This window comes from Rhinoderma darwinii, chromosome 4 (genome assembly GCF_050947455.1).
Source record: "Rhinoderma darwinii isolate aRhiDar2 chromosome 4, aRhiDar2.hap1, whole genome shotgun sequence".
Taxonomy (NCBI): Eukaryota; Metazoa; Chordata; class Amphibia; order Anura; family Rhinodermatidae; genus Rhinoderma; species Rhinoderma darwinii.
This window is the reverse complement of record NC_134690.1, coordinates 87,693,822-87,710,744: the sequence shown is the minus strand read 5'-3', so window position 1 is coordinate 87,710,744 and position 16,923 is coordinate 87,693,822. Positions and strand designations below refer to the sequence as shown.

At 40.5% G+C, this 16,923-nt stretch overlaps 1 protein-coding gene across 1 annotated transcript in view; it reads left to right on the top strand.

Annotated features, from left to right (window-relative positions):
- The first annotated feature begins 3,203 nt into the window (after nucleotides 1-3,203).
- SNORC (secondary ossification center associated regulator of chondrocyte maturation) overlaps nucleotides 3,204-16,923 on the top strand; it is a 56,837-nt gene continuing 43,117 nt past the window's right edge. Inside the window, exon 1 of the mRNA XM_075861323.1 lies at nucleotides 3,204-3,358. Coding sequence (XP_075717438.1) covers nucleotides 3,283-3,358 — 76 coding nt within the window. The 5' untranslated portion in view covers nucleotides 3,204-3,282. The remainder of the gene's footprint in view (nucleotides 3,359-16,923) is intronic.

Sequence of the window (16,923 nt, the reverse complement as noted above, 5' to 3'; positions counted from 1 at the left end):
CAATCAGTGACCAATCAGCATCATACACTTCTCCCCATTCATTTACACAGCACATAGTGATATAGATATATCGCTATGTGCAGCCACATACACAAACACTAACATTACTGCAGTGTCCTGATAATGAATATACATTACCTCCAACCAGGACGTGACGTGTATTCATTCTCCTGACCACTTCTGCAGCGTCTCTGCGAGCTACAGCACAGCGAAATCTCGCTGTAAATAATCTCGCGAGACTACGCCTGCTATGCTGTAACTCACAGAGACGCTACAGAAGTGGTCAGGATTCTGAATACACATCACGTCCTGGCTGGAGGTAATGTATATTCATGGTCAGGACTCTGCAGTAACGTGTTAGTGTGTTTATCTGGCTGCACATAACGATATAGCTATATCGCTAGTGCAGTGTAAATGAATGGAGAGAAGTGTATGACGCTGATTGGTCACTGATTGGTCAGCGTCATACACTTCTCTCCACAACGCCCACTTGGTCATATAGTAAAACACGCCCAGTTGTCCATTGAGAAACTCATTAGCATAAAGCTAATATAGGTCATAACTCCGTCAAAAATGATCGTTTTTCTAAATAAAAAACACTGCTGTAATCCACATTACAGCGCCGATCACATCATGTACAATATAGGCCACTTATAATGTGGTGACAGAGCCTCTTTAACTGAAAGAACCTACACTATGAGGACTACTAGCCTTCTGCCTTAGTCTGGCGGAGGTGAATGTGCAGCTCAGGAGTGCAATTCTGCAGGGGGTGGAAATGAAATTATTATATGGTATTCTTCATTATATTAGGGTCATTACATGAACAAAAGGTCCCAGAGACACAATTGTATTAAAGCCTAATTTATTTTACAACTTGTCATTGAAAATCACTGTTTCTTTTCCTGTTCAGGAATTGGTATGCTCTGTGAGCTTACTAGTTTAATGTCTTATTCTGGAAATACATTTAAGAAATAGGTGAAATATAAACTGTGGACATTTTAACTGGCAACGCATTTCTTTATAGTCATTCAAGGAATCGATTCTGCAGAATAGCAATGGGAAAATAAATTTCATCTCTTTGGCGCAAACGTTTGGCTCAGAAATGTACAATACAGAGTTTTACTTTGTTGATTACCTAAAAGAACAAAGCGCTTTATTTAAGGAAATGGCTAAATGTTCACCAGAAAGTGAAATATTAACCCTTTCAAGAAAATAAACTTTGTTTTAATTGACGGTGCTATGAACATTTAATGTTATGTAAAGAAGATTTTCTGCTGAGTGAAGGAAGTGTTGTTTGGTTCACGTTCATATAATATTATAGGTTTCTGCAGTCCTCTGCAAAGAAATCTTATATAATTTAGGGCCACATCTAGAATATGGAATTCAGTTTTGGGCTCCACATTGTAAAAAGGACATAGGGGGTTCAAAGGTGGGCAATGAGATTATTAAATGGGATGAGAGGTGTTGCTTACAATGAAAGGCTAGAAAAATTGGGCTTGTTCAGCTTGGAAAAAAGTTAAACAGTTAGTGTTTAAATGATTAAACATTGTTCTAATTTTTTTTATTTTTTCACGAGTCAGGAAATATTATAAATTAGATTCTAATTTATAACATTTCCCAGGGCTGGTCACTAGAGGGAGCAATTCCCAAAATTGCAGCATTGCATGTGGTAAAGCAACCAGTGCTTTATGCTGCAAAATTTGAGAAAACTCACTCGCTCTAGGGAGCTCACAGAATCACCCCTCCCTTATCCTGGCTAGTGCCAGGAGAAACGAGGGGATTGAACGTTCAAACCTCCTACACTGTGTGTTGCCATTTTTTGAGCGAACACACAGTGTATTAGGTTAACATACAGTAGTAATCACACACTAGAACACGTACATACACAGAAATAACTTACCCGCCGCCGCTCCCTCCGGTCCGTCCACTCTGTCTGCTCCCTCCGCTCCAAGTGCTTGCATTAGAACACAAGTCCGGAAGCCGCGACCGGAAGTAGTAATCTTACTGTCCGGCCACGGCTTCCGGTCCACAAGAAAATGGCGCCGGACGTCGCTCGGCCGAAGACCTTCAATTTGGACTGTGTTGGAGCGGCGCATACGCCGTTCCCACACAGATGGCGTACAGCATAGTGGATGGAACGGGTCCCATTCACTATGGGGATGTATGTGCCGTATTCCATGTCTGTATGTGTCGTTAATCGACACATACAGAGATGAAAAAAAAAATGGCAGCCCCCATAGACGAGAAAAAGTTCAAAAATAAAAAAAAGTAAAACACACAAATAAATACAACATTTTTTTAATAAAACACTAAAAGCAAATTGATCTAAAAAATTTTTATTTCGCGACACCCATCCTTTAATCTGTTCCTGCAAGGACTCTACAAAGGACCAGGGGACATCCATCGTGTGTGGAAGAAAGACGTTTCAGACATCAATATAGGAAAGGGTTCTTTACAGTTAGTGGTCAAGCTATGGAATGCCATGCCCCAAGTGCTAGTGATGGCAGATACTATGTCAGCATTTAAAGAAGGGCTAGATGATTATTTATTAACAAATGTCATTGAGGGTTATAATTAATCAATGAATGACGGGTAATTTATCGAGAGAGGTTGAACCTGATGTACCCGTGTCTTTTTTTTTTTCATCCTATGTGACTATGTAATGTAAAGTTATGCAACTCTGTTTCAATTTCCTTATTTTTAAGATCTGCACTTTGTGAATTCAAATATAACATTGTTTACGTTCAGAGGCTGAAAACCTGTCTTTAGTTATTCTCCTGTTACATTGTAACAACCCGATCAGCTGTGTGAGCAGAAGTAGGTCTGGACAGGGTTTCAACCTCCTGAATGCAGAACTTTACAGAACTTATATAGTGATGAATTTTATTTACACCACCATTTTTAAGAAGGAGAAATTCGTTGTATATAAAAAAATACATATTCATATGGGAAACCGGTCTCTTAACCTATTTTAGCATTTTCAACTCTCTTATGTGTATTGCTAAAACTACTGAACATTTTACGGTTGTGTTAGATGATTTTTTATTTTTTTTGGGTGGTTTGGAAAAGGAATTTTGTTGGGTGGTACTGGTCCCTGACGTGATTGAGTAGGAGGGTTATGAGGGGAGTGTGAGGTGTCTGGGGTGTGGGCTTCTCTCTTGATCCTCAGCTAAACATTTCCATCCTCACTGGACAGAGACACCTTTGTTAACCCAGAGGCTGCAAGGTCTCCATAGCGTCTCACCTCTTTCACACTTTATATCTTCCCAGCGGTAGATAAGCATGTCTTGCTCGGGGACCCCACAACTTGTGCTGCTCCTGCTTTTTACCGGAATTCTTCTCCCTGCGTTCCTCACAGGTAATATAAAGGTCGACGAGCTAAGTAGGTGCTAATAACGAAGAACGACAAACTTAGTAGGTGATAGCATTGCATATGGAAGTTTTGATTATGAGGCCTATAATCTCGTGAGGTCCTTTCATGTGTCACCATCACTAAGAATTTACCTATTGGGATTACCAGTTTATGGCATTTTTTATTGATTTGATAATTTTAATGTCTTCCTTTTCACCTGACAGATTTTTCATGGTAAATTTAGATGTCATACATTTCGTTTATTTTTGGACAGAACCACCGTTATGTACGTATGTGTGTCATTTTATTGGAGTCTATTAGATATTTTTGTACTTATACATTTCTGCTTTCCTGTAAACAAGTTGATGTAAGATTTGTGGCTGGACATAGGGCTGGGTCTGCACAGGGTTCTACAAGTGGACAAGGTGCCCTTTGTGTAAGGTAACAGGGCGCCATTCATGATTCCACTGGCCATTCGCCCATTGTGGCTACTAACTCCACACTGACGCCGGCCATGTGTCTGACCAACGGCCTTTTTGCTTGTATGTGCTTACTAAGGTATGATATTAACCCTTCCTGTGCTGAAAATGCTTGCAATGTATCCATTTGTAGGCTATTTGTCTATAGGAGAGCACATTATGTACCCAGTTTTGAGGGAAGAAATTAGCAGGATGGTGTGATACTCAGACCCGCTTTACCCAATGAAGCATTGTCACTAATGTGCTGCTACCACTGTATATCTTGTGACATAGTCACACAAGTGTGTAAAAGACACACATTGCCGCGTACCATCAAATGCAGTCAGCAGATTTGTCATTTAAAAAAAGACCAGCCATGTTTTCTGTAATAAATTATTGCAGGGAACGAGATAGTTCTAATCTTTTATTTGTCAGTGTAGAACACCACTAAATTCTGTGTGGATAGCTGAAAATCTCAATGTAAAGCTAGCTATAGATGGAGGATTTGCCCCTGAAGCCGATCAGTAATTGGTAAAAAGACAGACGCAGAGATATTTCTATAGGAGTCTTATACTTGTTCCGCCCGTGAAACAAATTTCCATCGCTCGGAGGCAACCATTTTGGTTGCCTAGACCTTACATGATCACAGATAATTAGAATTCTGTTTATGGGAAGCTTTAACCATTGTAAGAATTGTAATTCTTCTTTAGCTGGGGCATTTTAGTTTTTTTTGCCTCCTCCCCGAAATCCAATCCGAAAGGGTTTAGAGCTCGGCTGTTGGCCAGTAGTAATACCATTTTGTGAATTTATGATCCAAACCGGGACCGTGTTTCAAAATGTGCCGTTCATTTGTCTGAATTACTGTAAGATCCTTATTCATGACTTCATCCTCTTATATTTGAATGCTGCTGTCTACAAGTAACACTACATACAATTATTATAGCAAATCAACGTTATCCAAGTATTGGAGCAACGTAGCCAAACCGTGTCCATTTTAGACTCTTATTTCACTAATGTGTGCAAAGTCGTCGGAGCTCTGGTTACACTTGTATTTCCATCACCCTTCCGAGTAAAGATTGAGAGTAATGTTGTACATGTGCGTGCTACATACAGGCCTTATAATACAATTGTTTCCCAGTCTTCCTGGCGTACATGCTAGTCCTATCCATAGAGTGGCATTTTGGCCTCTGTCAGGCCGGTTTACGTTAAAGTATAATAAAAAGCGTATTAGACTACGCTATTTCATACAACTGTAAACCGTTATGCAGTAAAATATGTATTCTGACTGGTATACGGCCTTTTTTACAATGGGAGCCTATGGGTGAAATATTCCACTGTATGCCTATATAGTCCGTCGAAAGAATACGTGATGTGAAGGCCTAAAATGACAAGTGATCGGCTGGTGAGAGAACAGGATTATACTGACGTAATGGCGAAGGTTATAGGTAATAGTTACTGCACTCTGCCATTAGCCTGGTTCTCCCTTGAGACGCTGGTCATGGTGAAATATGTTTGGGAGGATGTGTTGTGATTTCTAGATGCGTATATACCTGCACCAATGCCGCATAGCACTAGTAACTGCCGCATAGACTGCAGAAATCCTTACAAAAGGTTACATAGTACAGTGATGTGTCCATACATATTATCCTATTCTATAGACCGATATGAATACATAGAATAACTAGTGTTAGAAACGGAGTAACTAAGGGCTAACACTAAATGTAAATATTAAGTTACGTTTTATTTAGCGAAGGATAATCGGCAGAATTGTTTCCTTTATGCCATTCTGTTAATGCCACTAGTGAGAAGTTTTTTTTCATAACACCTTGAAGGGGTACTATAGTCTTACAAGCTGTAAGAACAATTCAGTGCGCTTCATTTGTGGTGAGTTTATGCCAGAGAAAGGGCCGTTTAGCGTTTCAATGCTATGGGTGAAATAGTGGCAAGCCCGCGGTAAAATTGCACTAAATGCGCTGCTCTATAGTAATGATGCCGTTCGCTCCGTCATCCTGGAGATTGCCGCTTATGTAATGTGCACACGTTCTCTTTCCACGCAACTGACGTTCTAAGCTCGGGGAGTAGACTTACTATATTACAAACTGATAGGACATTTAGGGTTCACATGTAGCAGCATGGCAGGTTGCTGCGCCACAAAAGTTGTATGTTTACGCTGGTTTTGCCACAGTGTAAAGTGTTACTGGAATGGGGTCTATGGAAAACAGTATTGTGGTTCTGTAAACGGTTTGAGGAAAAGCGTGACAAGGCCATGAGGTATAGTGTGTGCTGTTGATAAAAAAAAAAAATCCTCAAACTTGTGTTATCCAACTGAGTTGTGTGAATGCTTCTAGGGGAGAAGACCTCCGTACAGATTGCATCTGACGGAGCATGTCATCATTTTTATTCTATTTATGCGAAATCTGACAAATAAAACCCGTCTTTATGAATACAGAGGTACAGCATGGCCTCGAAGACTTCTATGGGTGCCTTATCACGGGTCTGAACAACTTAGAGATTGTATAGAGCCATAATACTTTTTTGCTCATGAGCTTTAACTTTGCAGCAGTACAAAAAGTAATGTGTGAGCAGAATCCTAGTAACCATCAAAAAATATGTGAAATTTGTGCCTGCCAGTTTCTGAGCTTGGAGATCTAAATTTCAATCTGTTGCTGCAACATTGCAGTGGGGGTCGTCCTATGTAAGCCAAGACAACGTTTAAAGATTCCGCTTCCAGAAATACATTTGTTACCATCATTGCATGTTTTCATATTTTCTATGTTCATCACCTCCTTTAGACATTAGTTTAATCTCTTTTTCAGCCTTCTTTTCCACATTTGTAAGTGTAGGTTTAGTTAAGAATTATTTATCTACGAGTAAATGCTATTTTTGGTGTGCAAACAAGTCAAACGTAGGCTCCTGTCTGCTCTGCTGCCTGTGTAATACATTGAAGCACTGTTCATCTCAAACACTTTATCGGTGCACACACTATTCCCAAATATTCGCTTTTAAGTAACTTTACTGCATTTGCTGTGTTTCAAAAACTGGTCAACATTGACTCACCAGTGAATCCTGGGTCTTGTGTGTCAAACCTGTAAAATGTAGGGTCCACGTTTAACCCCTTCCCGCTCCAGGGCCTACTATTAGGTCATGCTGAGCGCATCATTCGCTCTGAGACCTACTAGTAGGTCATGGGAATAACCGCCATTCCGGGCCCCCCCCCCCCCCCCGGCACATTTATGAGCTGTGACAACTGCTGTCACAGCTCCCTCCCCAGGGATCGATCGCAGTGGTCACCGCCGATTAACCCCTTAGAGGCCGCGTTCAATAGCGATCGAAGCTTCTAAGGGGTTAGAGCACCATCGACGCCACTCGGTCTGCCGATGGTTGCTATGGCAACCAGAGGCCTAACAATGGCCTCCGGGTATGCCATCTACAGAAGCCTAGTAGGTCCTGCCAAGGGCATGACCCACTAGGCTTGCTGTCAGCTTGTAACTGACCACTCTAATACACTGCACTATGCATGTAGTGCAGTGTATTAGAGTAGCGATCAGGGATTCATGCCTTCAAGTCCCCTAGTGCGACAAAAAAAATAAGTTAAAAAAAAGTTGTGCAAGATAAAAAAATAAGTTTTGACGTAATAAAAATCCCCCTTTTTCCCTTATCAAGTCCTTTATTATTAAATAAATGAATACAAGAAATAAACTATACATAATTTGTATCGCCACGTCCGTAACCGCCTTAATTATAAAAGTATTTTAATATCCTGCGCGATGGACGCCATTAAAAAAAAAATAAAAAAAAATACTAAACCATACTAGAATCGCTATTTTTTTTATCACCTCCCAAAAAATGGAATAAAAAGATCAAAAAGTCGCATGTACCCAGAAATTGTACTAATACAATTCGTTCCGCAAAAACAAGTCCTCACGCAGCTTTCTTGATGGAAAAATAAACAAGTTGTGGGTCTTAGAATATGGCAACACAAAAAGTAAATGATTTAAAAAAAAAAAAAAATTGTGCAAACGCCATAAAACATAAAAAAAAACCCGATGTACATTTGTTGTTGTAAATCGTATCGACCCGCACAATAAAGTGAATGTCATTTATAGCGCACGGTGAACGCTATAAAACAAAATGAATAAAGAACAATAGAATTGCTGTTTTTTTTAGTCACCACGCCTCTTAAAGAATAGGATAAAAACTGATCAAAAAGTCTCATAAAACAAAAATGGTACCACTGAAAACTACAGATTATCCCACAAAAAAATAGGCCCTCACACAGCTCCAGTGGAAAAAATAAAAAAGTTTTGGCTCTCAGAATATGGCGACACAAAAGGTGCAGAATTTGTTCCAAGAGGTGATAAGATCTGGCACCATTTATCCGTGCGACACTGGCCACATATCTGCAGGTTATTATTTATTTACTGCATTATTATTCCCTCTTATTATGCCCTGATGTACTCTGCACTGCTTACATATACCCCCACATTATAAACTGAAATACAAGTAAAACCCCAAACTACTACTAAGCTAAAGCTGTGCTCCCTTCTGAATCCTCAAGGGCTGTAGTTTCCAAAATGGAGTCTCTTTTTAAGGGGCTACCCCTGTTCTGGTACCTCAGAAGCTCAGCAAATGCGACATGGTGCCCAGAAATCAATCCAGCAAAATCTGCATGCCAAATAGCACTCCTGCCTTTCTGAGCCCTGCCGTGGGTCCAAACAGCAGTTTATGGCCACATTTGAGGTATTGCCGTACTCGGGAGAAATTAAGTTACAAATATTGGGGTGCTTTTTCCTCTATCCCTTGTGAAAATGAAAGTTTTTAAAATGTGTTTATTTATAGGGGTTTCTAATATATAGACCACCTTAAAGCCACTTCAGAACTGAACTGGTCCCCAAAAAAAAGCCTTTTGAAATTTTCTTGTAACGTCCTAGAAAAATAAAAGGATGTTCAAAAAACAAAGCTAACATAACGTAGACATATGGGGGATGTTAATTAGCAACTGTTTTGTGTGGTATTACTATTTGTCTTACAGGCAGATACATTTAGATTTAGAAAACTGCAAATTTTTCCACATTTTCTGTAATTTTTTTTATTTTTTATACAAATAAACACAATGTATCGACCAAATTTTACCACTAACAAAGTCCAATATGTCACGCAAAAACAGTCTCCGAATCGCTTGGACAGGTAAAAACATTCTAAAGTTATTACCACTTAAAGTGACATGTCCGATTTTAAAAATGGGATCTGAGCCTTAAGGCCAAAACTAGGCTGTCAGTAAGGGGTTAATTTTTCCATCACAAGTTAGAAAATTAAAGCTGAAAGGCATGGGGCACAGTCTGGCACAATCGTAAATAGTGCAACATATTCCCCAACGTGTACGTGTACCTGCCATTCTCTACCGTAGTTTACCTATACAGAAGAAAGACTAATCACACATTGTTAGGGTTTGTTTTTTGTGCACCACAATTTCCCAAAAATTGCTGCAAGACATTTCAGCAAAATGTGTGAATAGGGAATTTGAAGGCCCATTTTTTACCAACACAAATTATAACATTGTTTTAAATAGGGGCATATTACATCTCTGGGGTACCATATGTTTCTGATGATTTATGGAAGCTTTGGATTTTTCATACAAAATTAAAAAAAATGTGGCATGCTCATTCGATGCCGAATCAGGTATTCTCCACTAGAAGCATACAGAACTGTAGGGACTGTGTTTGGCACTGTACAGGTTCTGTGCACGTTGCCCTGCGATGTGCATGGAACCTTATCAGAAAAATTGCATCATTTTATTAATAAATCTACCTTAATTTCACTTTTAAAACAAGGGCGAATGTATCTTAAAACATAAAAAAATATAAAAGCTGCGGCCTGAATGTGGTAATAAGTAACTTGCAAAAAGTTAACTATAAATTTTATTATGTCAAATATCCCAACAAATATGGTGCAAACCTAATTTTATATAGAACCAAAACCTGTCCCTATGATATAAGTAAGGGTCAGTCCACACAGGTAGCATAACTACTGCATTGCAGAAAATCCACAGCGTAATACAGTAGCATCAAAGTGGATGAGATTCGAGCAAATCTCATCCACATGCGTAAAAAAAAAAACACCGAAAAAACTTTTATAAATTGACCTGCAGTTCAGTTTTTTTTAATCCGCAGCATGTCCATTTATGTTGCGTAATCGCTCCTTTTCTGTTGCCGGTTTTCCCCATTAAATTCAATTGGAAATAAAAACCTGCCACAAATAGCAGATGTTACATTTTTTGCAGCGTAAAAACTGGTTCCTCATATTTTGAGCATCAAAAATCTTGAATAGGATAAGATTAGGTGTCCGTTTTGCAGACCCAAGAAAATAGTGTTCCGTGTTTTCTCCTTATTATGTCAGGTTTAATTAACCCCTTCCCGCTCCTTGACGTACTATTACGTCATGGCAGCTGTATCGTTCGCGCTCCATGCCGTAATAGTACGTCTCGGGAGTAACGGCCGTCCTCCCGACACATACAGGAGCTGTGACGCTGCTGTCTTGTTCAGCAGCTGTCACAGCTCCTACAGCGGGGACCGATCGCTGTGTCCCCGCTGATTAACCCATTAAAAGCCGCGTTCTATAGAGATCGCGGCTTTTTAGGGGTTAAGCTGCCATCGCCGGCCTGCTACACGATAGCGGCCGGCGATGGTGACTATGGCAACCGGACACCAAACAATGGCGTCCGGCTATGCCATAGACGGAAGCCTAGTGGGTCCTGACAACATGGTGCTTGCTGTCAGTGAGTAGCTGACAGTTCTAATACACTGCACTACGCATGTAGTGCAGTGTATTAGAATAGCGATCAGGGCCTCCTGCCCTCATGTCCCCTAGTGGGACAAAGTAATACAGTAAAAAAAAAGTTAAAAAAAGATGTGTAAAAATAAGAAAATAAAAGTTTTAAAAGTAATAAAAGTAAAAATCCCCCTTTTTCCCTTATCAGTCCTTTATTATTAATAAAAATATATAAACAAACAAATAAACTATACATAATTGGTATCGCCGCGTCCGTAACGGCCTGAACTACAAAATTATTTCATTATTTATCCCGCACGATGAATGCCGTAAAATAATAATAAACCGTATCACAATCACAATTGTTTGGTCACTTCACCTTGCAAAAAATGGAATAAAAAGAGATCAAAAAGTCGCATGTACCTAAAAATGGTCCTGATCAAAACTACAGTTCGTTACGCAAAAAATAAGTCCTCGCACGGCTTTATTGATTGAAAAATAAAAACGTTATGGCCCTTAGAATAAGGTAACACAAAAAGTGAATGATTGTTTACAAAACTTATTTTATTGTGCAAACGCCATAAGACATAAAAAAACCTATAAACATCTGGTATCGCCGTAATCGTATCGCCCAGCAGAATAAAGTGAATATGTCATTTATAGCGCACGGTGAACGCTGTAAAAAAAACGAAAAAAAAAACAATCGTAGAATTGCTGTTTTTTTAGTCACCACACCACCTAAAAATAGAATAAAAACTGATCAAAAAGTCGCATGCACCCCAAGAAAACTACAATGGATTCCTCAAGGGGTCTAGTTTCCAAATTGGGGTCACTTTTGGGGGGTTCCCAATGTTTTGGCACCACAAGACCTCTTCAAACCGGACATGGTGCCTAATAAAAAAGAGGCTTCAAAATCCACTAGGTGCTCCTTTGCTTCGGAGGCCGGCGCTTCAGTCCATTACCGCACTAGGGCCACATGTGGGATATTTCTAAAAACTGCAGAATCTGGGCAATAAGTATTAATTTGCGTTTCTGTGATAAATCCTTTTGTGTTATAAAAAAAATGATATAAAGAGGATTTTCTGACAAAAAAAATATGTAAATTTCACCTCTACTTTGCTCTAAATTTTTGTGAAACACCTAAAGGGTTCATAAACTTTCTACATGCTGTTGTGAATACTTTGAGGGGTCTAGTTTCTAAAATGGGGTATTTGATAGGGGTTTCTAATATATGGGCCCCTCAAAGCAACTTCAGAACTGAACTGGAACCTAAAAAAATAAATAAATGAGGCAATACTTCGCTTCTTACATTATACTGATAATGAGCCGTGCCCACCCCGAGATGACCCCAGTTTTGACCGTTTGTATAAACGGAGACCCCTATTAGACCGTTCCAGTGCCCGGTTTTCCCAGCATACACCCCGAGAAGTGTATTTCTATTGAGGAGTCCCTGGTACATTTTAAAGGGAGGGTTCAATTCCGCCAGTACCTGCCGGGTAAGAGGGCAAGGTATGGCGTGAAGATGTATAAGCTGTGAGAGTGCATCAGGGTATACCTACAGGTTTAGGATATATGAAGGAAAGGCCACCCCCAAACCAGACTGCATCCTGTACTACAATAGGTACATGGGAGGGATGGACTTGTAAGATCAAGCCCTGAAGCCCTACAGCGCCATGCGGTGTGGTATAAGAAGCTGGCCGGGCACATCATACAGATGGCTTTGTACAATGCGTACGTGCTACGTCGATGTGCAGGCCAGACGGGAACTTTCCTGGAGTTTCAAGAGGTGATTATCAAGAACCTAATCTTTAGGGACCAAGAAGGGGGGGGGGGTACCCAGTACTTCTGGAAGCGAGCCCACACGCATCGTACCAGGGCAACACTTTCCAGGAGAAGTTCCCCAAACTGGCAAGAAGGGAAAAAGTCAAAAGAGGTGCAAAGTCTGCTATAAGAGGGGGATAAGGAAGGACACAACATACCAATGTGACACGTGTCCTGAAAAACCAGAGCTCTGTATGAAAGTGTTTTAAAATTTATCATACATCCCTTGGTTTATAATTTACCCCAATTTTACTTACCCTGATGCACTCCACACAGCTTATCCCCCCTCGTCTTTCCCTTCTGAGCCCTGCTGTGTGTCCAGGCAGCTGATAACAGCCACATGTAGGGTATTGCCATACCCGCGAGAACCCACATTACAGTTTATGGGGTGTAGGTCTCCGGTCAAAATGCTCACTACACCTCTAGATGAATGCCTTAAGGGTGTAGTTTTTAAAACGGGGTCACTTCTTGCGGGTTTCAACTGTACTGGTACCTCAGGGGCTTCTGCATACATGACTTCGCACTAGAAAATCCCCAGTAGGCCAAATGATGGTCCTTTCCTTCTGAGCCCTCCCATGGGCCCAAACGGCAGTTTATCACAACAAATGGGGTATTGCGGCACTCAGAACAAATTGCGCAACAGAATGGGGTATTTTGTTTCTTGTGAAAATAAGAAATTTTCAGCCAAAACTACATATTATTTGAAAAAAATAATGTTGTTTTCATTCCCAGCCCAATTCAAATAAGTTCTGTGAAAAAACTATGGGGTCAAAATGGTCACAACACCCATAAATGAATTCCTTGAGGGGTGTAGTTTCCAAAATGGGGTCATTTGTGGTGGGTTTCTATTGCTTTGATACCTCTGGGGCTCTGCAAATGCAACATGGCACCCGAAAACCAATCCAGCAAAATCTGTACTCCAAAGAACACACAGCGCTCCTTTCCTTCTGAGCCCTCCCATGGGCCCAAACGGCAGTTTATCACCACAAATGGGGTATTGCCGCACTCAGGACAAATTGGGCAACAAAATGGGGTATTTTGTTCCCTGTGAAAATAAGAAATTTTGATCACAAATGACATTTTTTTCATTTCAGAGCCCAATTCAAATACGTGCTGTGAAAAAACTGTGCGGTCAAAATGGTAACAACAACCCTAAATGAATTCCTTGAGGGGTGTAGTTTCCAAAATGGGGTCACTATTGGGGGATTCCTACTGTTTTGACACCTCAACACCTCTTCAAACCTGGCATGCTGCCTAAAATATATTCTAATAAAAAAGAGGACTCAAAATGCACTAGGTGCTTCTTTGCTTCTGGGGCTTGTGTTTTATTCCACGAGCGCAGTAGGGCCACATGTGGGACATTTCTAAAAACTGAAGAATCTGGATAATACATATTTTGTAGTATTTCTCTGGTAAAACCTTCTGTGTTACAGAAAAAAAAATGAATACAATTTAAATTCAGCAAGAAAAATGAAATTTGCAAATTTCACCTCCACTTTGCTTTAATTCCTGTGAAATGCCTGAAGGGTTAAAAAACTTTCTAACTGCTGTTTTGAATACTTTGAGGGGTCTAGTTTTTAAAATGGGATGTTTTATGGGGGTTTCTAATACATAGGCCCCACAAAGCCACTTCAGAACTCAAGAGGTACCTTAAAAAAAAGGCTTTTGAAATTTTCTTAAAAATATGAGAAATTGCTGTTTATGTTCTAAGCCTTGTAACGTCCAAGAAAAATAAAAGAATGTTCAAAAAACGATGCCAATCTAAAGTAGACATATGGGAAATGTGAACTAGTAACTATTTTGGGTGGTATAACCGTCTGTTTTACAAGCAGATGCATTTAAATTCTGAAAAATTCAATTTTTTCAAAATTTTCTCTACATTTTGCAATTTTTCACCAATAAACACTGAATATATCGACCAAATTTTACCACGAACATGAAGCCCAATGTGTCACGAGAAAACAATCTCAGAATCGCTTGGGTAGGTTTAAGCATTCCGACGTTATTACCACAAAGTGAAATATGTCAGATTTGAAAAATGGGCTCTGAGCCTTAAGGCCAAAACTAGGCTGCGTCCTTAACCCCTTAAGGAGCAAGTATATGGGACATATTCCCTATTTCTTTTTCACATCTCCAACAAGTGGATAGATATGCTGGGTTAATTCTATGTAGTGTTTTTAAGTTTTGTTTGTTTTTTTTAGTTTTTCCTGCTGTAAAGGGGAGAAGGAAAAGTATCTTCATGTGATTTTTTTTTTTTTTTTTTTATTTTTTTTTTGCTCATTTGGATCTGTCACCATACAAAAACAATTTAATACCGTAGTTGCATTTTGTTTCCTTTTCCATGTGTGAACCTGATCTACCCAAGAGGAAAAAAAAAAAAGAAACAAACCTGGAAACTTGTATTTCAATTTGCTCATTTACACTTTTTAATAACATTTTTCACTTTGGAAATCCCTTTTTGTTACAAGGGTCCCTAATGATAAGCTGATCATAAGGGGATACTTCTGCAGAGACCTCCAGCATCCATCTGTAATCCGTGGGGGGGTCATGTCAGCAAGTGTTAAGTGAAGTGTTAATCTTGCAGCGCCACTGCAGGGGACATGAGGCATTACATGGTGGCCATTGATATCAATGAGCAGTCTGTGTAATGCATGGACATGGTGTATTGTCCAGAGAGAGCGAGACCATATTTGAAGCCGCGCTCCACTCTTGCTAATAGATAAAGCTTTTGTTACTTTACTAACAGAGTATTTGAAAATGCATTTTCTTAACCAAGCAAACCCTTTACTTCTACGTAGCAGTGATTTTCCTACAAGTTCTGTTTAGGGACGATTTGGAGCCTCCACATGTTGACTGGCATAAGATGTGACATTAATGTAAATGGAATCTAAACGTAGCATTTTAACTTTTCACTTGCAATCGGTGCTCTGTAATTTTGTTCCCGGGGTAAGAACGGTTTATTTCGCTAACTAGGCTGTGCTGACAGCAAAGTGTAAGATTTGTCACTTGTGTGTGGAATGTGTGCGCCTGTGTGATCTGCATTCACTGCAGTTCTGTGAAGAAAGTGACATTTTTATAAAGTATGCTACTTATTGTGGTTCATCTCTTGGGGGGGGGGGGGGGGGGGGCGCAAGTGTTAAAATATTGCCTGCATAAAAGTTTTTTGTGGAGGTTAATGAAAATTATGGAATAATGTGCCACAACCATAAAATGTGATTTGAAGTCACCTTTTGTATAGAACATATAGGGCCAGAGAAAAAAAACTTCCCTTTTTAGGCTGGTGCTACAATTTTGTATCGCAACTTGCCAATGTTAACTAGCAAGTGGTTGCTCGAGTTGAAAAGTTGCGCTCCAAAAAGTCGTCGCTCCTGCCTCTTTTCCCCACATGATGTTTAAGCATCTGTAGTTCCCTTGGCCCAGGCAGAAGACCTGGAGATTTTTGAAGGTGGCTCCCCACCCCAATGTATTGGGTCATGGTTTGTTCTTATATATTACCGACACACCCGGTTCAGCTAACACAGTATCATGCGCCCATAGTGCCTCCCCACAGTATAATACCCCATATTGCCTCCCACACAGTATAATGACCTCATATAGTAAAAAGCCTACACAGATGCCCCCATACAGTATAATGCCCCCATAGCTGCCCTCATACAGTATAATGCCCCCACAGTGCCCATGTAGATAGTACCACACCCCCTTAAAGATAGCACCACCCTACCTGTAGATAGAGCTAACACCCCACTGTAGATAGCTACATTGGGGCTCCCTCTAGGAGCATAATCCTCTGCCAGAGCAACGGCCACGCCGTGACCGGGGATTCCGCTCCAAGAGGAGCCCCTGACGTGACTGTCCATATATGGACTGATATCAGGGGTTTCCTCTAGGAGCGGAATATTGTCAGGGGCTCCCTCTAGGAGCAGTATCCCCGGTCAGATCGTTGCCGGGGATTCTCCTAGAGGGAGACCCTGACGTCACTGTCCATATATGGACAGTGACGTCAGGAGCTCCTCTCGGAGCGAAATGCCCGGCCACAGTGTGGCCGATGCTGGTGATTCCGCTCCCAGAGGGAGCCCCAACGAGGCCACAGATACAATTGAAACCGGGGCATACCACCGGCCGCCCGAGACACCTCCCGGAATCCGGGACTGTCCCGCTGAATCCGGGACGGTCGGGAGGTATGTGGAATTTGATGTGGAAAATCTGCATGAAAACCGCTAGTATTTCTGCAGGTAAAATCTGCGCTCAATATTGTGAGGTTTTATTTTATGCTTTCTTTGCTGCTGATTTTGGTGCGTTTTTTAACAAACTTGTCAGAAAGAATTCTAAGATGGAAAAGCAAAATAAAGTGACAAGCTGCGGATTACAGAATCTGCACGGCAGGTCCATTTACATGTGGAAACGTTCTGCAATTTGTAGAGGAGATTAATTGAAATCTTATTTATTTTGCCGGTGCACGTAATACGCATCGTGTGCATGTGGCTTTAGGGTTCACATGCTACAGATTTGCAGTGCTGATTATGC